Source organism: Magnolia sinica, chromosome 10 (genome assembly GCF_029962835.1).
Source record: "Magnolia sinica isolate HGM2019 chromosome 10, MsV1, whole genome shotgun sequence".
Classification (NCBI taxonomy): Eukaryota; Viridiplantae; Streptophyta; class Magnoliopsida; order Magnoliales; family Magnoliaceae; genus Magnolia; species Magnolia sinica.
In genome coordinates, this window is record NC_080582.1 from 87,524,587 (window position 1) to 87,547,755 (window position 23,169).

The following is a 23,169-nucleotide window of genomic DNA, read 5'->3' on the forward strand; positions in this document are numbered from 1 at the left end:
GCATCGTCATCTAGGATTAATCAAGATTTGAACGAGACTTGGACGGAGTTAGATGACGATCTTGACGATCATGTTGACCTCTCCGAGGATACGTTAGGGAATTCTATAGGGACTATGTGCGGTCAATTTTCCTCGGACACACCGAGCATGCAAAATCAATGCTATCGCGGCACTCCCACTCACACATCTGATACAGATCATGCCCGCAGTGGGAGTGGGAGTATCACTAAGAAACAACAACGCCCACCACGACCATGTGATGTACTTGCCATTTCTTTGAGGTCAGTTGCGGACGCTATGCGCGACTAGGCTAGGAAAGAGGTCAACCGAACTAGCAAAGTTCTAGATGTACTCGAAGAGATGCATGGTTTAATTAACTCTGAGTTCATTGAAGTTGGTCAACTCTTGAGCAGGGACGAGAACATGGTATCTTTCTTTGTCAGCCTATGCCCTGAGCGTCGCATGGATTGGTTAAAACAAACCCTCCGAGATAAGTTTAGTTATGGTGTTAGTGGTTCCATTCTCATGATGATACAGTTTATGCTTATGGAATTGTAATAACTAATATTTTTTTTTCATTTTTTTTAAATATATATCTTGGTTGTATAGATTGTTTTTTTTTTTCTTTTCTTTTTTTTTATAAAAAATTTCGGGTTGGTTTGATCTTGGTAGGTTAACATTTTGTGGATGATATTAAACTGCTTACAATCGATAACTATAATGCTTTCATATGATCATATCAAGTAGACATTCATGATATTAGCCAAATTTTAAATTCACAAATTTGAAATATGTAAGTTCTAATACAGGTTTTCAACAAAGGATCAAGGTATGTGTTAATATTCATTTCAATGCAATGTAATAGCCCCACCGAGGCAGGTGTAAATAAGAAATTCATCCCACTTCCCTTTCTTCAATATTCGATACAAACATTTATATCTACTAATATCTTATTATCTTGCCATTTTCATTTCACATTGTGATCTCTTGAATTGATTAAGTGTTATTTGTTTCTGCAGATGAAGAAGGAAAAATATTATGTTGTTCTAGTTGGTCGTTGTGCAGAGATTTATCTATCCTGGGAAGAGGCCCGATTGGAAGTAGAAGGATACAACGACAGTAGGTTCCGGGCCTTCAAAAACTGGAGAGAAGCTGCAGCTTATTGGGAGAGTTATCATTCTAGCACCATTGCTCAGGCAAGTATAGTATTGCCGCACATCGAGACACCTGCATCCCATTCCAGCGATGGGCTCACCTCCCGGAAGACGTCATGGTCGTCGACCCAACAGATAACTCGAACAGTGGTTTCTCGAGCGACTTCAACGGATGATGCCAATGTGTCAAGGGGTGAAACATTAGCTGCATTGCTAACGGGTATTGTAATTATGTTTTGTATTCTGTATCCTGTCATCAAATTTTAGTCACTTGATTTCCCTAGTAAACAATTTCAGTTCTGGATTTAAGCATACCATCATGCTATGTTACATGAAATACAATTCCTGCTTTACCACATTTATTTGACATACTTATCTTAATTGATGCAGTTACCATTAAAGTGAATTGAATGGCAGTAATATGTCGCCATGAAATAGATGACAAGCAAAGTTAGCAAGTCCAAACCGACACCATGTAACCTAGTTTTGGATAGCATGGAAATGGGCCCCACTCATCCTATAGTATAGCATGCTTGAACAAGCCTGAGTTTTGGATAAGAGTAAGATTTTTTATTCATCTTTCCCTTCATCGTGAAGAGTCGGACCTAACGATTTTATTTTTGGGAAAACATGTAGAAGGTGGCATGACCACAGTTATAGTGGACCTGCCGTGGAGTGGCTACTCCCCCTGCCACCAACCCCGACTATGGTTATCTGTGCTCTCTAGGCGATGTCATGATGTATGTGTTTAATCCATTCCGTTCATCCATTTTCAACTTGCGTTTCAGGGCTCTATAACAAAAAATGAGAAGAATATATATCTCAGGTGGACCACACCACAAAAAAACTCCCAACAATGGATATCCACCAAAAAATCATCCGAATCCCCACTGTACTGTTCAGTTGACATCCAATATGTTGATTAGTAGATCGTACAGACCCAGTTGAAGGGAAAAAACAAAGATCAGCTACATTTGTAACTTTATGGGCCCACAGAGTTTTTAATGCATAAAACTCATTAAAATCTGTTTCGTGTAATGTGGTCTACTTGAGATTTGGACTAGGCCAAATTTTTTACTGTAGTGGTATGAAATGAACTATAAAAACATATGGACGGTATGGATGAGACACATACATCTTTGTGGGTCCCACACAGTACGGAGCACCAGCTAGGGGGGCTAGTTTGAGAGGGGTAGCCAAGCACGTTTTGGACCAGCCAAATCCGTACAGTCGATACGGCAAAGGTGGTTCTACATGGGATGACTTGGGAAACAGGTTGGCTATGGTCAATGCTCTGTGGGCCCCACCATGATGTTTGTGTTTCATCCATGCCGTCCATCTATTTTTTTCGGTCATTTTACATAATGATAAAAAAATGAAGTAAATCTCAATTTCAAGTATACCACATTACAGGAAACAATGTTGAATGAATTTTGACCCCCAAAAATGTTTTGGGAGCCATAAAAGTTTTGGATCAAGCTTATATTTAATTTTTCCCTTCTTCTGGGTCTTTATAACCAAATCAACAAATTGGATGTTAAATAAACAGTACAGTGGGCCTTAGGAGGATTTTAATGGTGAATATCCATTCATTATTTTTGTCCTGTGGTATGGCCCACCTAAGACTTACATTCCTATCATTTTTTGTATCAAGCCTTAAAATGTTCTTGAGTAATGGATGAACGGAATGGATGAAACACGTACATCATGGTGGGGCCCATAGAGCACCGACCATCAGCCACGGGGCTGGTGTTGGAGGAGTAGCCAATCCGTCTCTGATGAGTTGCGTATCCATACGCACAGGGTGGAGTGCGTGGTTTAATCCAATCCCGCGTGCATTCGAACAGATTCACTTTACTCGTCCCAAGATGCAATTCAGTATTCAAACAAGCAGGCGTTGTAAGTCCCAAGAGATAAGGATCCCATGGGATGTCCAACCGTCCACTGACACTGCCATCGTTACCTTAAAACCGATCCCATCCCTCCTAATCCCATGGGATCGGTCCGACCAAACACGCCCTAAAATGATACGTAAAAAGATCGACGGTGTGGATAAAACACATACATCATGGTGGGTCCCACAGAGCACCGACCAATGATGGCCCAAACGGCGTCCCCACCGGTTTGTCCGTACGAAGGACACCCAAGGCTTTCTTGACAGAGGGCAGGGATAAAACCGTCTTTTCATTATTCTTCATAAATAAAATAGCTGAAAATTCAACCAGTTGGCGCCATTCCCTTCATTACTGCGGCGATTAGGGTTTCTTCTCCCTCTCGTCTCAGCTGCGGAGAATATCCATCATTTCTCCCGATTTCAGGTAAGCAAAAAGTTCACAAAACCCTAAATTCTTCTATTGATTTCTTTTATTTTCGCCCCAAAATCACACCAAAAGAGTTATAAGAGTCCATCTCTTACTGATTTTGCCCCTTTCTCTGGTTAAAAACCTGTACAGAGAGAAATTCCAGTATCCTGAAAGACCGACTGCATCTTTCACTGTAAATGGAGGAATCTCATACTCCCAGCAAGCGGAAAGCTCCGGAACCTTCTGAATCCACACCCGATGAAACCCCCAAACCAGATTCCACACCGAAACGCCGTAGTATTGCCCGTACATGTGTCCATGAGGTTGCGGTTCCCACCGACTACACCTTCGCAAAGGATTCAGATGTCTACGGCACTCACTCGAATCCTACATACACAGGGGATCCTGCGAAATCCTACCCGTTCGATCTTGACCCATTCCAGAAAGTGTCAATTGCATGTCTGGAACGCAATGAGTCTGTCCTAGTCTCTGCCCACACCTCCGCTGGGAAGACTGCCGTTGCGGAGTATGCAATTGCGATGTCCTTCAGGGAGAAGCAGCGTGTCATTTACACGTCTCCTTTAAAAGCGCTTAGCAATCAGAAGTACCGTGAGCTGCATCAAGAGTTCTCGGATGTTGGATTGATGACTGGCGATGTCACGCTATCACCAAATGCAAGCTGTCTTGTCATGACGACGGAGATCCTACGGGGCATGCTGTACCGTGGCTCTGAGGTCCTGAAGGAAGTTGCATGGGTTATCTTTGACGAGATCCATTATATGAGGGATCGGGAGAGGGGGGTAGTTTGGGAAGAGAGTATTATATTCCTGCCGCCTGCAATTAAGATGGTGTTCTTGTCGGCGACATTGTCGAATGCGACAGAGTTTGCGGAATGGATCTGTAGTATCCATAAGCAGCCTTGTCATGTGGTGTACACAGATTTCCGACCAACCCCTCTGCAGCACTATGTGTTTCCCATGGGTGGGTCTGGGTTGTATCTTGTTGTTGATGAGAATGAGCAGTTCAAGGAGGAGAATTTCATGAAGTTGCAGGATGCATTTGCGAAGCAGAAGAAGCAGCAGGGAGATGGGAATAGGAGCGGGGGTCCGAAAGCAGGTGGGAGGATTGCGAAGGGTGGAACTGCTTCAGGGGGTTCAGACATTTATAAGATTGTAAAGGTACCAAATACGTTTTTAAATTTTTTTTTTTTTTTTGTTATTATTGGCATTGAGATTTCGACTTGGTGCAACCTTGGCATTTTAATTTGGGACATCACCCTGTTCATACGGCGCTACCCTTGGGTGCCCAAACCGTGTGTGTGTGCGCGCGGGCGCGCGCATAAAGAAAACCTTGGGGAACAACCCTAGCCATCTTATTGTTCATCGACAAATTGATGAATATAAATATAGCCAAATGGTCCATATGAAATGAGCAAGAGCCTAATTGGATGGCTTGCATTGTCAAATTGATGAGGTTCTTGATCCATGGTGGGTCCCACCAGATGAGTGATCCGTATCACTGAATGGGAGGACACATCTGTAAGGAATGCCTGCCCAAATGAAAATGCTGCTAATCTATGCCAAGCTTTGTTCAATACCTTGTGATTGCTAGTTGTTCTTGCTCACTTGTGGAAGTATTTTTCTCGAGCAACTAACCCATCATTCAAGTCTTGTCTACTGATGCTTCTATTTTAGAGACGTTAATTCCACATTAGTTTCCCAAATAATGCCCTCGCGTTTGTTTGCAGCCCTGGACTTAACATCTCTGGTGAGAATTGAAATATTTCCACAATTTTCTTCTACATGCGTTGCCACACTTCATTTGCATTTTGAAAACAGCTGGATTTGCTTTCCAGTAACAATAACTGAAATGCTTTTCAAAAATGCTCAGTGAATCACTTTATAGCGGGGTCCTTCTGCTCCATGCATATCATTTGATAAATAAATTATCACGTGATTTTGGATGTATTCTTGTATGCTGTCTGACAAAAGAAAAGAGGCATTGCCTGTCTTATGGCCATTTGTGGATATTGTTTCTACACCGTTGAGTATTATGCGTGTTGATTAGCACTTCTTGGTAGATGAGGGTTCGTTTAAATTCAGTTGTTACCTATCATTTTTCCTCTGGTTTCTCTTGCAGCAAATCTATTGTTGCATTGCTCTCGTTCTCTCTTGTTGAGAATGGTGTATTACTTTCTGTTCAGTGCTTAAGTTGGAAAAAATCTCTCATATTTCAGATGATCATGGAACGAAAATTTCAACCAGTTATCATATTTAACTTCAGTAGAAGAGAGTGTGAACAGCACGCAATGTCCATGTCCAAGCTTGACTTCAACACCAAAGAGGAGAAAGATAGCGTGGAAGAGGTTTTCAAAAATGCAATACTTTGCTTGAGTGAAGAGGACAGAAATTTGCCTGCTATTGAATTAATGCTGCCACTTCTTAAACGAGGTATTGCTGTACATCATTCAGGCCTTCTACCGATAATTAAGGAATTGGTGGAGCTTCTCTTCCAAGAGGGCCTCGTAAAGGCCCTGTTTGCCACAGAAACAGTAAGATGATCACCTATCTGGTTTCTTTGAAGTAGTTACCTTTTCCTTCAATCACCTTTTATCTTCATTTCGTAATTTTAAATGGCATTTTAACCCTTTCTTTGTGGGCTTCTATGTGGAATAGTTTGCTATGGGCTTAAACATGCCTGCAAAAACTGTTGTTTTCACATCTTTTAAGAAATGGGATGGCGATAGTCACCGTTATATTGGATCTGGAGAATATATCCAGGTAGGTGAAGGTTTGAAGTTGGATGTTGGTAATATATGTACACACAAATACATATGCACACAGACTGTGATACACACATATACCCACACATATATGCACACAGACAGACATATATGTATATCCAATTAATTCTCACTTCTATGCTTGGTATGTGTGGATAGATGAGTGGAAGAGCTGGACGACGTGGAAAAGATGAACGTGGTATTTGTATCATAATGATTGACGAGGAGGTATATTTATGGTCAATTGATTCTCTTTATTATTCTCTTGCATCATTTGTCTCCTTACATCATTTGTCTCCTTAAAGGGCTACATCTATCTAATATTAACATGGAATTGTTGAAGGAATGCTCAATCAAACATTAGGTTAGCTTATGAGCAGCTATCCATATAATCCAGTATTGTCCATACGCATTCTAACATTCCATGAGTTATTGTTGATGAGGTTTTCATTAGGATGTTGGCTGCGAAACATTCTTCACAAATTTCCAATAATGAGGTCAATATTGTCATGGGATTTTGCAACCATGGCTCTCCCCTTGCGGCATCTACAAGCTCAGATGCATTTGTCCAGTTCTGAATCTGGCTACTGTGTCTCTGTAAAATACTTCAAAGGCTTCCTTAAGGGTATACTTTGTTGCAAGTCAAAAGTAGTCTCAGATATTCCAAATTTGAATCTGGATAAGATGGATGTAAGGGTTAATACTGCATTTCTTCGTCCATCATTAGAAGGTACAAATATGGTGGCATGTGCGTCAAACATTTCTGATCATGTTCTTAGACATGATGTTTTACGTATGTGTTATGTTATTGTCACACTTCTCTCACAGTTGGTGTTTATGGCTTTCCAAACTTGAAATCTTTTGGCCATTCAATTGGAGGTTCAGTTTTGTTACTGTCTTTAGAGTTCTGTGATCAGCATATGGTTCAGTTATATATATATATATATATTTTATGCCAATAAAATAATCACTCGATCTACATATTTAAAAAAAAAAATCACTCGATCTACATATTTAAAAAAAATAAAATCACTCGATCTGGGTTGGTCTTTCCATATTCTTAACTTTCATAAATTTGTGTATTATCTTGTGCCATTTTGAAGTTATGCAGTTTCTACGGACATATTCACCTTGGTCTCATCTCATGGATGGTAACTTGGTATATCTAGATGTTTCAAAAATTATATATGGTTTGTTTAAGGATTCAATCCTCTTTTATTTTAAATTTTCTAGGTGGAGATGAATACTCTCAAGGACATGGTTTTGGGTAAACCTGCTCCTCTGGTCAGTACCTTCAGACTGAGCTACTACTCGATTTTGAATTTGATGAGTCGTAGTGAGGGCCAATTTACAGCTGAGCATGTCATCAAGAATTCCTTTCACCAATTCCAGTATGAGAAGGTTTTCTTCGGATCCTTTTCTTTATCTGCATCTTAGCGGCTTCTTAGTTACCAGTAGATCATGCTATGTATGGTAATTTGTTTTACTCCATTCAGGCATTGCCAGATATTGGTCAAAAGGTTTCAAAGCTTGAAAAGGAAGCTGAGATGCTTGATGCCTCAGGGGAGGTGATTGTTTGCCACTCTATTTTTCTGAATGTGTTATTCAACCCAGTTAAGTTGCATGATGAACTTTCTGTTTCTTCTCATGTATAGGCCGAACTTGCTGAGTATCACAAGATGAGACTTGATATAGGCCAACTTGAGAAGAAGATGATGTCAGAAATAAGCAGACCTGAAAGGGTTCTGTATTTCCTGACTCCTGGTAGGCTGGTATGTCGCAACTCCTATGCACAATCTTTTTGATGGACAGATGTAGTGGTAATCTGCCAATGTTATCATTACTCTGAGCTTGATTCTTCATTTGCTGGTTGACCTATTTACTCAGTTCCTTTTACTTGATAAGAGGACAGCATTTATTCTTAGGTGCTGTTTGGTAAAACTTAATTGCAGAACTTATCACTGAAAATTGTCATTTTCAGCGATTTTGAAATTTCAGATCGTTTGGTAAAGGTAAGACATTAAGCACTTAATATTAAAAATCGCTTAAAATTAGTGATTTATTTTTCAGTCACACGCCCTTGACTTATTTCTTATAGCTGAACGCGGTCAGTGATTTGCTTTTAAAATTTTCAATAACTGTTGACAAAAAATAACCCTATAAGCATTTTGAAAAGACATTATCACCCTTGTGGTCTTTGAAAGTGTATTGCATAGTTACGTGTGAAAGTGTGAGTTTCGTGGGCCCCACCATAGTGTATGCACTATATCCACGTCATCCATCCATTTTGCAAGATCATTTTAGGACATGAGCCAAAAAATGAAACAGATCCAAAGCTTAAGTAGACCACACCAGAAAGCAATGGGGGCAATGACGCCAACAATTAAAACCTTCCGAGGGTTCACTGTGATGTTTTCTTTTCCATCCAACTTGTTCATAAGATCACATGAACCTAGATGAAGGGAAAACACAAATTCAGATTGATCCAAAATTTGTGGGCCCCCAAGTAGCTTTCAATGGTAAGCATTTGATCCCCACTTTTTTTTTTTTTTTTTTTTTTTGTGGTGGTGGTTCACTTAAGATTTGGATCTGCCTCATTTTTTGGCTCATGCTGTAAAATTATCTGACAAAATGGATGGACGGTGTGGATATAATGCACATCATGGTGGGACCCACATAACTTTGCCATGTCAAATGGTACCGACCTATGTGCTGTTCTACAACATGAGTCGAGTAAAAGGGAGGGGGCGGTTACCGTGTAACATGTTAGTGAATGTTGCCCTGACCGTGGCCCTATCTCCATGTATGTGTTGTATATCCAAGCCGTCCATCAGTTTTTTCTAAATCATTCTAGGGCATGATAAAAAAAATGAATGGTATCTAAATCTCAGGTGGACCACACCATAGGAAACAGTGATGGAATGCCCATTATTAAAAAATCATTAAGGGCCACAAAAGTTTTGTATCAAGCAGATATTTGTGTTTTCCCTTCACCCAGGTCTGTGTGCCTCGATCAACAAGTTGGATGCCAAATAAACATTACAGAGGACCCTAATGAGTTTTTAATGGTGGGCATCAATCACACCACTGTTTCCTTTGGTATGGTCCACCTAAGATTTGGATCTACCTCATTTTTGGGTTCGTGCCCTAAAATGACCTAACAAAATGGATGGATGGTGTGGATATAACACATACATCATGGTAGTGGGGTGCATGGAGCTTTGTATGTCAACCAATACCGGTCCATATGTCATGTTCCACTGCAGGCAATCCACACACAATCGAGTAAAAGAGATTTCATAGCTGTTACCAGCTAACATGTTAGTGGGCGTTGCCCTGACCATGAGGCCCACCTCGATGTGCTGTATATCCAACCCGTCTATTAGTTTTTCCGAATCATGCTAGGGCATCATCCCAAAAATGAAGTGGATCCAAATCTCAGGTGGACCATATGATACAAAAGAGTGGGGATTGAATGCCCACCATTAAAAACTTCACAAGAGCCACAAAAGTTGTGGATCAATCTGATATTTGTGTTTTCCCTTCACCCAGGTTTGTGTGACCTAATCAAGATGTTGGATGGCAAATAAACATTACAGAAATTTTAGTTTGTGTAGAATTAGGACAACAGGGGTAAATATGACAACTTTCTAATTTTCAGACTTTTTAGTTTGTGTTTACCAAATAAGTTTTTATAAAAAAAGTGCTCATTTTCAGATATCAGAACTTCTTTTAGAAAAATTTCCAAACAAATATTTCAGTACTTTTTAAGTATTAAAATTCGGTACTTTTAACTTTCAGCACCTAAATTAATTTTCAGACCTTATTTTTCAGTTTACCAAACGACACCTTAGTTCCTTGTTATTGATTCAGTTCTTTTTCATTCATAAGTGGACTGTTTACTGTTAATATTCTTATCATTTTTTGGAAGACAATGCTTTTCTTGTCATATTTCTCTTGCTGTGTTACTGACATTAACCTTTTTTGCAATGTTAATTCTTTGATCTTTTTTATTGGAATCAAAATTTTTTAAGACAACAAAGAGAAGATTGCATCATATCTGTCAAGACAATGGATGGAAGGTCCTGCACATTAATAAGACAAAGAGACTGCTTATCAAGGGAGTCGGCAAAATCATTTGCCCCTTCAGGGATGTTTGAATCATTTCAAGTTGCGATTAACACCTGATAAGATTTAGGCTTCAAGTCTGCTCCATTTTAGGTGGACATGTTTGATGATTTTATCATGTAGTTCAGCTTCAGTTGTAATTTACATCTGATAAGGTTTAGGCTTCAAGTCTGCTCCCATTTAGACTGACATTTTCATCATTTTGTTCATCTCAGTTTTTCCTGGTGCTTCAATATTGCAGGTTAAGGTACGGGATGGTGGAACTGATTGGGGTTGGGGTGTGGTGGTCAGCGTGGTTAAAAAGCCTGCTGCAGCATTGGGCACTTTACCCTCTGCACTGGCTTCTTTGCGCAGTAGTGTTTACATAGTGGACACCTTGCTTCATTGTTCTCCTGGTCTAAGTGAGAATGGTTCTCGCCCAAAGCCATGCCCTCCTCGTCCTGGTGAAAAGGGTGAAATGCACGTGGTGAGTTGAAGCTCATGGGAAGCAACAATTTTATCAGGGTTAGTTCATATTTCTTTATCAGCTAGGCAGTTCAAACTCGGAGAACCTAAGTTAATTCATTTGAATTCTGTCGACAAGTTGGTATTGTTATTATTTGTTTTATTTTGTTTCATGGTTGCTGATAAAAGAACTGAATTTCATTAGTTTTTTCTGTTGTAGGTTCCTGTGCAGTTGCCTCTAATTTGTGCTCTCAGCAGTATAAAAATATCTTTATCTTCTGATCTCCGGCCAGCAGAAGCAAGACAAAGTATACTCCTTGCAGTACAGCAGCTGGGGACGCGCTTTCCCCAAGGCTTGCCAAAACTTGATCCTGTGAAGGTATCCTCCTGCTCCACTCTTTAAGTTCATTTTAACTTAACTATGGTATTAATCTTCCACACACAGGTACATACACCCCCCAAAAAAAAGAAAAAAAAAAGCACGGTATCAATCCAATATACTGTTCTGAACTGTCCAGTCTCCAGTACTTGGATCGGGTGGTTAGGATCATCTGATCAAAATGATTTTTGAGAGGCATACACATTTATGGTGGTTGTCTGTTTAGTTTGTTGATTGACATTTTCTTGTTATGACTTATCTGGACCAATGTTACTTGCGTGTTTGAATCTAACCTAGTTTTAAATTTATTACTAATTTGGTTACTAGAAGCATTTTTTAAATTTACAACTAATTTGGTTCCACAAGGGTCCAGTCATTGTTTTGGACCAATCGTCATGTGGCTCCATGTTTGATTCTTCATGATTCCCAATAGTCATTTCAATAAAGATAATGCTAATCATTTTCTCAATTGCCAGGCAGTGGAGTACCCATTGATCTTGTTTGGAAAGGTCTGTTCATTGATCAGGACAGTCCATCATTTGGCCTCACTTTTCATTTCCTGTTACTCACAAAAAATACTTTGACCGAACAATCATAACCATCTGATTAGTGCTAAGAAAATGGATGCGACTGAAGGTCTAGTCATTGATCTGGATTGTCCAGTTTGTGGGGCCCACTGTTGATTGCCTATGCTTCTCACTAGTTACTTTGATTGAATGATCCTAACCATCTTATTATGGCTAGAAAAATGCATGGTTCAAATTTGCTGTACTGTAAAAAGTCTGATCATGGAGGATATGGTTTATTCATCTTATGGGCTCACCATCGATTTCACTTAACTCAAGTATCAGTTTTATTGACACTCCTATCAATCGATCAATGACCTAAAAATTGGACATGCTACGGTGAATGGGAAGTGATGAACAGGTGAGTAAGATAATCAGCTAGGGACTCAAATGAGGTAGATGATGAGCGGTGCTCCGGTGAGGACGAGAAATCGAAGTGATGAACAAGTGAGTAAGATAATCAATGAGAACGGAGACAATGAATGTACATACGGTCAAGAAGAAGAAGGGGCCAACAATCTAGGTACGTCTGCAAATCCTTGGATGGTGGCGGGAGGACGATCGCGGGCAAGATCTTCGAAGAGGAGCAAATATGACTCCCTACCCACTCTTTTCGTCAAAGGCTATCCGAGGGGATGGTTTCCTCTCAATCTCGAGAGAGTTTTCGGGAGGGCAGACGCAGTCATGGACGTAATCATGCCCCGAGATAAGAAAACTAGTGAGTATAGGGGATTTGCCCTTATCAGGATGAGTTCCGAGGCTGAACTGTCTCGGGCGGTGGAGATGTTACATAGACAGAGTTTTGGTGGGGAGAAGATGTTAGTGCAAAGAGCTAGATTTGGTCCCGAACGGAATACCAATAGGACCTCCCTCGATTCAAACACAACTAACAAGGTTACAACTACTCCAGCTCCTATTCCTCGTCTTTAATCTCAAACCATCTCTTTTGGGGAGGCGCTACTTAAACCTCCTCCTCACAAGCCCCAGAATCCCGTGCTTCATCAGTCTTCTACAGATTACCAAGGCTGCTCTGTCCCGCATTCGCTGATCACACCTCACTCTCATTCCCCCATCATCTCCACCGATCCCCCAAACGCCATTCGCATCAACTCCGAGGACCTGCTGCGAGCAAAGGAAACATTGAAAGACACGGTAGTCATCTTGAGTCAGGACTATGCCACCATCGAGCAAATTTCTGACTGGATCGAAGGAAGCACCAACATTTGAGCTGGCTCGTTCAGTCTTCGGCCCATAGGCTATAACGAGGTCTGGGTTAAAGGTGACCCGGGAGTTAAGCTGGATCCATTACTGATAGCAAGAGTTATTCACAGGGACGAGGTGGTACGGGGAGTCATTCCATGGAACGAATTCTCAGCGTTTGGCTTCGATGAGGCGTGGATCCTTGTCTGGGGGGTTCCGCTAGAACTTTGGAACGATCGCTTTTTCCGGGATGTTGCTTCGTGCTTAGGATCCCTTGTCGAACTTGATTTGAAGACAACCTGGGGAGTGGAGATGGGGGTGATTCGATTTTGCATCAGGAGAAAGAAAGGTCTTCCCCTTCCATCTTCAATTTCGATTTTCGCTGACGATAGATCCCTTGAGCTACCGGTCCAGAGAGAAGATCCCGGTTCCCCCTTCCCGCGCTGGGGGGACCTTTGGCGGAGCAAGCCTGTTTTTCATCCGCCGGAAATCTCCTTCGACAGAACCAGAGGCACAGACGCACACCGCATTTGGTGCACCCGCGGACCACTGGAGAATTCTTTTGGGGTAGGTGAGGCAATTACTCCCTCTCCTGCGAATCGCCCTGATCGTTCACCACGTGGCGGGAGCACATTTGTCTGCCCGTCTCGAGTCGCGTCCCTCGCCAGCCCGTCAGCGCCGTCCATCTCATGTGGCGTGAGAAGAGAGCCATCTCCCTGCAACGACGTGTCCCACCTACCTTCCAGCCTACCAACACCTGCACGGCCTATTGCAGAGAAGGCGGTGGCTCCCTCTTCGAGTCCTCTTGCCGTTTGCCACATGTCGCCCATACCGCCCCTTCTCACCCTCCATCCTGGCCACGCCATTAGCCCTATTCCTGATCCCTCCTGTCCCTCTGCGGATGGTGAAGATGGATTTTCTCCATTTGATCTCAACCGGACACCTGTCCCCCCTACCTTACCTCCCACTTCGCAATCTTTCCAACCCTCTCTTTCCCCATACTCGGCTTTCCCTTCGGTAGAGGATGTTGGCAACCTCTGCGATTCAGGGCCTTCTATGCGGGAAGACAAACCTCCAACTAATCCTGTTTGACGCCCCATCTGATCCTCCGTTCTCCGACGATGATTCGTACGGTCCGTCTTCCCGCTCGTCCTTAAAGACCTCCTTACGTTGGTGCCGATCTCAATCTCATCTCTCTGTTTCAGGAGCATTCAGAAGCTGAAGTCATAATAGCGGAACCTATTCATATGAGATCAGCTATTCTTATTGTCGGTTTGTTAGAGGATGAACAAAGGGCCAAGCTGAGCAAGAAGATGCAGAATCAGAGATGGACTCGGGATGCCATGGGCCACATCGGTAGACTTCTGGGCCTCTCTTTCGGTGACTGTCCTGAGGATTATCTTGCCCTCTTCCAGTGCGTAGAGAACAAAGGTCGTCCGTTGGATCTCAATAGATCCTCTCAGAACCGAACTCCAAGGGGAAGGAGGAAAAAAGATCAGAAAAAACCATGTACCAGGTCCGAAATCATTCCAGCTAGTTCTAATGAAAGGGAGACCAAAGGAGCACGGGGAAGTCAAGTCGTCCCATGAAGATAATTTCTTGGAATGTCAGGGGTCTGGGGTCCAAACAAAAAAAGAGACTTATCAAGTCTACCTGTAGTAGAAGCAATCCCTAGATTCTCTGCCTTCAGGAAACTAAGATCAAGAGGATGGATAATCGGCTCATGAGTACCATTTGGAAAGCTTTTGACGCTAGCTGGGTTCTTAAGGAAGCTTTGGGAAGTTCAGGTGGCATTGTCATTTCTTGGAGATTCGCGCTCTGGTCCCTTCGAAATACTTCGGTGGGTTCTTTTCCTATTTCTGTTACTCTAAGGAATAGCAATACGGGATCTGATTACCTCATTTTCTCTGTCTACGGGCCCAACGACCTTAATTTGAGGAGCGTTTTCTGGAAAGAATTATCATCTGTCTGCCAGAGCTTCAAGGGTCCTATTTGCTTCGCGGGGGATTTCAATACCATTAGGTTTGCGGCAGAAAAATCCTCGGGGAAGTCCTCTACTTCCCAGATGGTTGTTTTCTCCGACTGGATCGACAGTAACTGTCTGATCGACCTTCCCCTTCTTGGTTCCCGTTTCACTTGGACGAATGGGAGGTTAGACCCTATATTGTGCAGATTGGATCGTTTTCTAATCTCCTCCGAATGGCTAATCCTCTAGCCTTCCTCCTCTCAGTTGATCCTTCCTAGGACAACTTCTGACCACTGGCCTTTGATCTTGTCGGTAGAGGAGGCAGACTAAGGCCCGAGGCCGTTCCGCTTTAACAATGCCTGACTTCAGATGTTAGGTTTCAAATCTAAGATCGCTGGATGGTGGCAAGAGGCGCAATATCAGGGATATGCGGGATATCGTCTTTGCTGCAAATTTAAATTTCTGAAGGATAAACTTAAACAGTGGTCTAAAGAGGAAAAGTCCCGATCGGAGCAGGAGCTTGATTCCATTCTTAGTGAAATTCAGAAGATAGATTCTCAAGCTGAAGACAATCCAATGTCTCCTCAGATTTTGGCGAACAGAATTCGGTTAGTGCAAGCTCTTTCAGCCAAAATATATCAGGAGGAAATTTCCTGGAAGAAGAAAGTCCGTTTTAAATGGATCAAGGGGATAAGAATACGAGTTACTTCCACAACATGGCTTCTTATCAAGCTCAGGTCAACCGCATCACCTGTATTTCTTTGTAAGGCGTATGGACAGACGACAGGGATAAAATTAGCAGTGCCGCGGTTTCTTTCTTTCAAGATTTACTCCAAAAAGAGAAATGGGACAGACCTCGTTTGGACAATCTTCATTTCAATCGTATCAGTGTAGCAGATGAAAGGTTTTTGGAGTCTCCTTTCTCTATGGAAGAAATCCTAATCGTTGTAAAGGATCTGGTGGGTGATAAGTCCCCCGGCCCCGACGGATTCCCCATTCTTTTCTTTCAGACATTCTGGGATCTCCTTCAAGAGGATGTGTTGTTGTTTTTCAACGAATTTTTCGAAAGAGGAAGATTGTCAAAAAATATTGGTGCTACATTCATCGCGCTAATTCCGAAACTGCAGGGTGCCTCCGAATTGCAAGACTACAGGCCGATTAGTCTCATAAGCAGTTTGTATAAAATTCTGGCGAAGGTGCTTGCTAATAGATTGAAGAAAGTTATGGCCTCGATTATCAACCTGAACCAGTGCGCGTTCATTCCAGGAAGATAAATTATTGATGCCGCCCTTATCGCCAACGAATGTCTTCACTCCAGCACTCAATCCAAGGAGAAGTTTATCTTTTGTAAATTAGACATGGAGAAGGCGTACGATCACGTGGATTGGGAATTCCTTCTCTACCTGAAAAAGCGGATGGGTTTTGGTGACCGATGGAGACATTGGATTGAGGAGTGCATCAACTTTGCCCATTTTTCTGTCATCCTAAACGGATCCTCGAAAGGTTTTTTCAAAAGTTCCCGTGGCCTAAGACAAGGTGACCCCCTTTCCCCCTTCCTCTTCCTCTTCATTGGTGAAGCTTTATCAGCTATGCTCTTGCAAGCTCAATCAGTCAACATCCTCAGGGGAGTCCGAATGAAAAGAGTGCAAGACCCGCTGTCCCACGTTCAATTTGCGGATGACATTCTAATTTTCTCTGAAGCAAGTCCAGATTCAGTGGCCAACCTACGGACGGTGATCAGATGCTTCGAAGTCGTGGCTGGGCTGAAGGTTAATCTGTCCAAATCCAAATTATATGGGGTTAATTTGGAGGATCAGGAGAAGGAGGCGCTAGCTGATCTTATGGGATGTGGTGTGGGATCATTCCCAACTGTCTTCGTGGGTCTTCCCTTATGCGTCGGGCAGCCCAAAAAGCATCATTGGGAAAAAGTCTTACAACGTTTCCGCAATCATCTTGCAGGATGGAAATGTCGTTACTTAGCCATGGGCGGGAGACTTACGCTTATTAAATCAGCTCTGTCCAACCTCCCCCACCTATTTCATGTCTCTATTCCGTTGCCCTGCTGCGGTTCTCAAATCTATGGATACGCTCAGGCGCAACTTTCTCTGGAGTGGCAAAGAAGTTAGGAAGAAGTTCAGCCTCATGAATTGGAATCAAGTCTGCAAATCCTGCAAAGATGGTGGAGCGGGGATTAAAGATCTCAGACTGATGAATCGGGCTTTGTTAGGAAAATGGATCTGGAGACTTGGCTATGAAAAGGACAGCCTGTGGAATACTATTATTAAAGGAAAATATGGGAGTTCGATTGGTGGCTGGTGGACGACCGACTCCTCTTTATATAGGGCCTCCGCGATGTGGAGAGCTATCAGTCGGATGAAAGAAGAGGTCACCCGATGGATCAGCTTTGAAGTGGGAATGGGAGACAGTATTCAGTTCTGACAAGACATGTGGATAGGCGACAAGCTGCTGAAAGATAAGTTTCCGTCCATTTATCGGGTGGCGAGCAAGAAATTCAACTTCATAGCCGATTACTACTCCCTCGTTGCAGGCAAGCCTGTTTGGAATATCCCTTGTAGAAGGAACCTTCAAGACTGGGAAGCCGATCATTTTGTCGAACTGTTGCAGTATATTCAAGAAACGTCTATCACTCAAGGCTGCAACGACAGCATTCTCTGGAAACCTGATAAGACATCTGTTTTTATGGTGAGATCCTTTTACACTATTCTATCGGCCAACAATGCTCCTGCTCCCTATCACCATTCCCACTTCCTTTGGAAATATGCTGCCCCTCCAAAGTATCAGGTTTTCGGCTGGCTGGTTGGGAACAATCGAATTCTGACTTTGGATAATCTCAGGAAAAAAAGGAATGATCCTTCCCAATGTTTGTCTTTGCTGTATGTCCTCGGAGGAATCGGTTAACCACCTGTTCATTCACTGTCCATTCGCCTATTCAGTTTGGTGCGCCTTTCTCTCTTGCTTCAAGGTTAGCTGGTGTTTTCCTAAGGAAGTGGACACTCTTCTCAAAGCCTGGCATGGGGTCTGATTAGGGAAGATCAAATCCAGGATCTGGCGGACTGGTATCCTGGCGGTCTGGTGGACTATATGGATTGAAAGAAACAAGAGATGCTTTCAGAACGAAGCGAAGCCCTCCCACCTAGTTTCTTCTTACGCAAAATGTCTCATTACTGAATGGGCATCCCACATGGAAGGGACCAATACTGATCTTTCGTTTCTCCTGTACTAATGGGCTGCCTCTTCAGCAGTTCCTTTCTTTTGTTTTTTGTTTTTTTTCCTTTTCTTTTCCTTAACTTTAATATGAGTTACCTTTCAAAAATAAAATAAAATTGGACAATCTTAATTGATTGTACTAGAACAGATATGAACATTGACCTTGATCGTCCATCGTGTGGCCTGTGGGTCTTACCTTAGATTGCTAGCCTAAAAATTGGACAATCTTAATTGTTGTACTAGAACAGATATGATCATCGACCTTGACCAACCATCGTGTGGCCTGTGGGTCTTACCTTAGATTGCTACACATGTAAAGTCGCTTGATCATATCAGATGATCTAAACCATCCATCCATCAATGTATGAGAAAGTGGAGTCTAGATTGATTATATTGGAAATGTTCAGATCATTGATCCAGATCATCTGCCACATGGGTGACACCTTTGATTGCCTACTTTTCTTGTTTTCTGTTTTTATTGTCTCTGTCCACAAAGAATCAATGTGATTGGATGATCCTAGCCATCTACAATAATAGGAAATTGGATGGGCCAGATTAATTTTACTGCAAGGGTCTTGTCATTGATTTGGACTCTCCATTAAGTGATCCCCGCCTTTCATTCCCAACAATCACCTTGATCATACCCTAACTTGTGGTTTTATAGTTCTGGAGTTTTCTGATCTTTTCACCCCTTTCTAATACACTATTTGGCAGGATATGGGCATTGATGATCCAGAATTTGTTGACTTGGTTAATCAAATCGAGGAGCTTGAGCAGAAATTGGTTGCTCATCCACTTCATAAGGTTTGTTCTGTTACTTATTTTAAACATATGTTATGTGACCAGCTTGGGTAGATACAAATGGCTGTGTGCTTACCTCCAAAAAAACGGATGTGTTCTTAAAACCACTGCTTTTCTCTTTCTTTATCACTATGCTTGTGGAAGCCAGACCTCCTCCCTCATATTAAAATGCCTAAATTACTCAGTACTGGTGTTCTGCCTCTTGCCATCTTCTATTTATTTGTTTGGGCTGCTAAGGCTGCCAGTTTGATGTCCTTGCTTATGAAATTAAACTTTAGAACCATGGAATCTCATTCAAGTATATTGTAGTTACCTAAAAATTCGGACTGACTTTATGCAATTGTATTCCATGTTCTCATAGTCGTTGGAAAATGAACAACAAACCAAATGTTTCGAAAGGAAGGCAGAGGTGAATCATGAAATTCAACAGCTGAAATCCAAGATGCGGGACTCTCAGGTATTAACACTTCCGTTGAATGGTTAAATCTAGCTTGCTACAATTTTGGCAGTTGAACAGTCAACAGATCTCTCGACTTTTCTCAATATCTATGTGAATTTTAAATGCCTTACTATTTTTTATACTGGCCATTTCCTGTTTCTAATTTCTATATAGTTCCTATCATGGTTCATCCATTGTTGGTCATTTAGTGCTCGCTTGGATCATAAGTTACTTTAAGTAAGCTACGTATATGTCAAGTAGTTTGTCTTGTTTTCTACCTATTCAGCATATAAGTATGTTTAGTAAGCAACATACTTATCAGCCAAAAAGTAGAAAAGTATGTTTGGTTTCCAACATCACATAAGTACTTATCACTCAAGTTTGTTTGGTCCACAGTGGGGGTGGCTAACAGTGAAGTGTGAACTGACAGTGGGGTGTACTAACAAGCTAACAAAAAAAAAAAAGTTTGTTTGGTCCACCCTTAATATCCACTGTCCTTCATGTGGGGCCAACCTTTGATGTGGACCATTCATTATGTTGGCCCTGTCTTCAATGTGAACCCTTCATCATGTGGGGCCTATCTTCAATGTGGACCATCCACCTTGCGAGGCCCACCTTCGATGTGGACTATCCATCATGCGGGGTCCACCTTGGAAGTGGGTCGTCCATCATGTGTTGCCCACTTTTAACGTGGACTATCCTTAATGCAGAGTCAACCTTGATGTGGGTCATCTATCATGTGGGGCCCACCGTAATGTCCAGTGCCCATCTTGTGGAGCCCACCTCTGATGTGGGTCGTCATATTCAAAGAGAAGATGAATTCACAAGCACTCACACTCATAGGTTACAGATGTTGAGGTTTCTGTAACCTTGGTCACCTATTAGATGCCCATGGAGGTACAAGATTGTTTGCAATCATGCTAATTTTCGCCCTTTTGGAGGTTTGAAGTGCTTATTTTATTTGTGCAGCTTCAAAAATTCCGTGATGAGTTGAGAAATCGTTCAAGAGTTTTGAAGAGGCTGGGCCATGTTGATGCTGATGGTTTGGTCCAATTGAAGGGACGGGCTGCCTGCTTGATAGACACAGGAGATGAACTCCTTGTCACTGAGTTGATGTTCAATGGTGATTATCTTGTTCCACGTCAATACTTGTTTGATATCAACCGTTGTAGATGAAACTGAATAGTGGTTGGTTAGGTACATTCAATGATCTTGATCACCATCAAGTTGCAGCTCTTGCAAGCTGCTTCATTCCTGGAGATAAATCAAATGAGCAGATACATCTGCGAACTGAGCTTGCAAAGCCATTACAACAGCTTCAAGACACTGCAAGAAGAATTGCAGAGGTTTGTCAGCTTTGAGTTTAAGTACATGTTTGTTTTTGGCAAATGATTTTTTGAGAAAAAAAAAAGAGAGAATTTTATTGATTTTTACCTGAAAATTGAATTCCAGATACAACGCGAGTGCAAGTTGGAGGTCAATGTGGACGAGTATGTGGAGTCAACTGTGCGTCCGTACTTGATGGATGTCATCTATTGTTGGTCAAAGGTTGGTGACTTATTTTAGGTTTTTGTTTTTTGACATCTTCGCCAATTTTATCATGCTTTTTATTTTTCATTTTTTTTTTCAAAGGTCCTGTGTGGATTTTGGGAAAAGAAAAGAAAAGGAAATTGTAATGATTATACATTGATGAGTTTCCCATTATTTCCATGAGCACTATTGAGACATGGATTTTATTTTTGAGGTTCTTGTTTGGATAGCAAGTGGAAATTTCATCAAGCTTTCGCAATGGTCACTTTGTATCTCATGTCTGTGAGAATTGGAATATGGTGCTTGGGTAAACGATTGTTTTTTTAGTGCTATCAAAACACAGGGAAACATCCCATCATGGGAAAAGTCATCCATTTTCTTTTCTTGTCCACTATCCAAACAGGCCCCTTAATTTAAATTTTCCCAGTAATGCTCTGTACGGCTACTTTCCAACATTGGAATATGTACTGTGTTTCTTTCATTTTAGTTTGTTCAGTTCAATCTGTATTGAAGATGTGATAGTATATTTCTGAATGTTACTGATAAAAAAATATATATTTGTGAATATTGAGCATGACACAATCATGTGAGAAAATATCATGACTATCAGTTCATCATTCAGTGCATGTCTTTCTAATTGAGAGTTTTGGGTGCATGGTGCAATTCTTTCACTTATTACTTGATTTACTGTTAAAATGTTGAATGTATTGTATCAAAAGCCCCTCATGTCAGAAAAATCCCAACCCTTCAGTAGGTGGTCAACAAATAAACAGTTTGGACAGAAAATACGGCAATGGTTTGCATTCAACCAAAGAAAAGGCCTATATATATATATATCCCGGATCTTTCAATCCAGGAGATTTTTGGTACGTGTGCCATCAGTGATGAGGCTGATCATATCAAGGTCTGACTGGAAACTATAGCCTGAGAATTTTGTAGCTCTAGACGTTGATGATTTTTATCTTTAAAAAAAAACAAACCCAACAAGAGTTACTCCTTACATCACGTTGTTGTGTATATTTATTATACTTTGGGCTTTGCAGATTGTTATTTGTACAAGTAAATGCTCTTGCTTTTGGTTTTTGGATTTGTTTTCTTTTTTTTTTTTAAAAAATAAAAATATTTTAAATTCCATTTTGTTGGCTCCCAGGGTGCAAGTTTTGCTGATATTATTGAAATGACTGATATTTTTGAGGGAAGCATTATCCGCCTTGCAAGAAGGCTGGATGAGTTTTTAAACCAGGTAGGTTTACCAGGCTTTGATGAATAATTAGAAGAAAGAAAAATAAGAAGCTACATTTCTTCTTCTTACACTCTAATGGGACATCTTGATTTTCTCCAGTTGCGTGCTGCTGCTCATGCTGTAGGAGAAGCCGATCTGGAGAACAAGTTTGCAGCGGCTAGTGAGTGCCTCCGGAGAGGAATAATGTTTGCCGGCTCTCTCTACCTGTGATTTTTGCTTTACCTCCATATGCATGCTCAGTGCCGTCGGTGACTCTTTATATACCATCCCCTAGACAGGAATGTAGATTTTATTAAATTGTTGTTCTTTCAGTTTCTCTTGAGATCCTTTTCCTTTCTTCACATCCTCTTTTTCTGAAGCTTTTCTTGTTAACTTTGAGAAGACAGAGGAGGCCTTTGATGGTGTGGAAGCAGTGGGCATGATAGATGGCTCCTCTGTGAAACAACATTTGTTTTGGTTTCTTTATGATGGCATCCCCACCTCTTCCACGCATAAGTGACACATTGGCCTGAAGAGGTGGGAATGGGATGCATCATAGCGATCAAATGGTCCCAGGACCAGAATCGTCCATTCATCAAGATGACTATGTATATATATATATATATATATATATATATATATATATATATATGCCTTTGAAATCAATGAACATGTTGAAAATGTGCTTGTGTGGCCCACCTAATGAATGAATTCTTCCAATTTTTTAATCCACATGATCTTAATGGGCACCGGTGGAAATGCAGAGGATTAAATGGATGTTTAGCTTGGGGTGATGAGATTTGGCCCACTCTTATTGGGAGCCCCGCCAGTGCTCAAGGGCTGTCAACATGGATTTGTACAAACCGGACTTTCAAAGTAAAACCAACCAAGGCCTGTGCAAATCCTCAGCCCGTGATGGCCACAAGAAATAGGCACCCATCTGCGCCTGAGCACAGCTCTATATTTATAAATGTGCTCAAAAGGTCCTGTCCTGGCTCTTCTAGCCCTAGGCCTAGCATTCCGTTCA

At 41.6% G+C, this 23,169-nt stretch overlaps 1 protein-coding gene across 1 annotated transcript; it reads left to right on the plus strand.

The window, feature by feature from the left end:
- The first annotated feature begins 3,358 nt into the window (after positions 1-3,358).
- LOC131217555 (DExH-box ATP-dependent RNA helicase DExH10) lies at positions 3,359-22,504 on the plus strand. The gene is made up of 17 exons (XM_058212491.1): positions 3,359-3,472; positions 3,608-4,635; positions 5,694-6,008; positions 6,133-6,237; positions 6,399-6,467; positions 7,473-7,640; positions 7,736-7,807; positions 7,895-8,011; positions 10,609-10,833; positions 11,032-11,190; positions 18,865-18,954; positions 19,313-19,408; positions 20,360-20,513; positions 20,588-20,736; positions 20,843-20,938; positions 22,071-22,163; positions 22,263-22,504. Exons 2-17 carry the CDS (start codon positions 3,655-3,657, stop codon positions 22,371-22,373), a joined length of 3,000 nt encoding a protein of 999 aa, XP_058068474.1. The 5' UTR covers positions 3,359-3,472; positions 3,608-3,654; the 3' UTR covers positions 22,374-22,504.
- The last annotated feature ends 665 nt before the right edge of the window (positions 22,505-23,169 follow it).

Bases quoted from the DNA above. Each gene is read 5' to 3' on its own strand.
- LOC131217555 (XM_058212491.1), top strand. From the start codon at position 3,655: ATGGAGGAATCTCATACTCCCAGCAAGCGGAAAGCTCCGGAACCTTCT. The intron at 19,409-20,359 runs GTATTAACACTT...TTATTTGTGCAG, and splicing joins CCAAGATGCGGGACTCTCAG to CTTCAAAAATTCCGTGATGA. The intron at 20,939-22,070 runs GTTGGTGACTTA...GTTGGCTCCCAG, and splicing joins TCATCTATTGTTGGTCAAAG to GGTGCAAGTTTTGCTGATAT.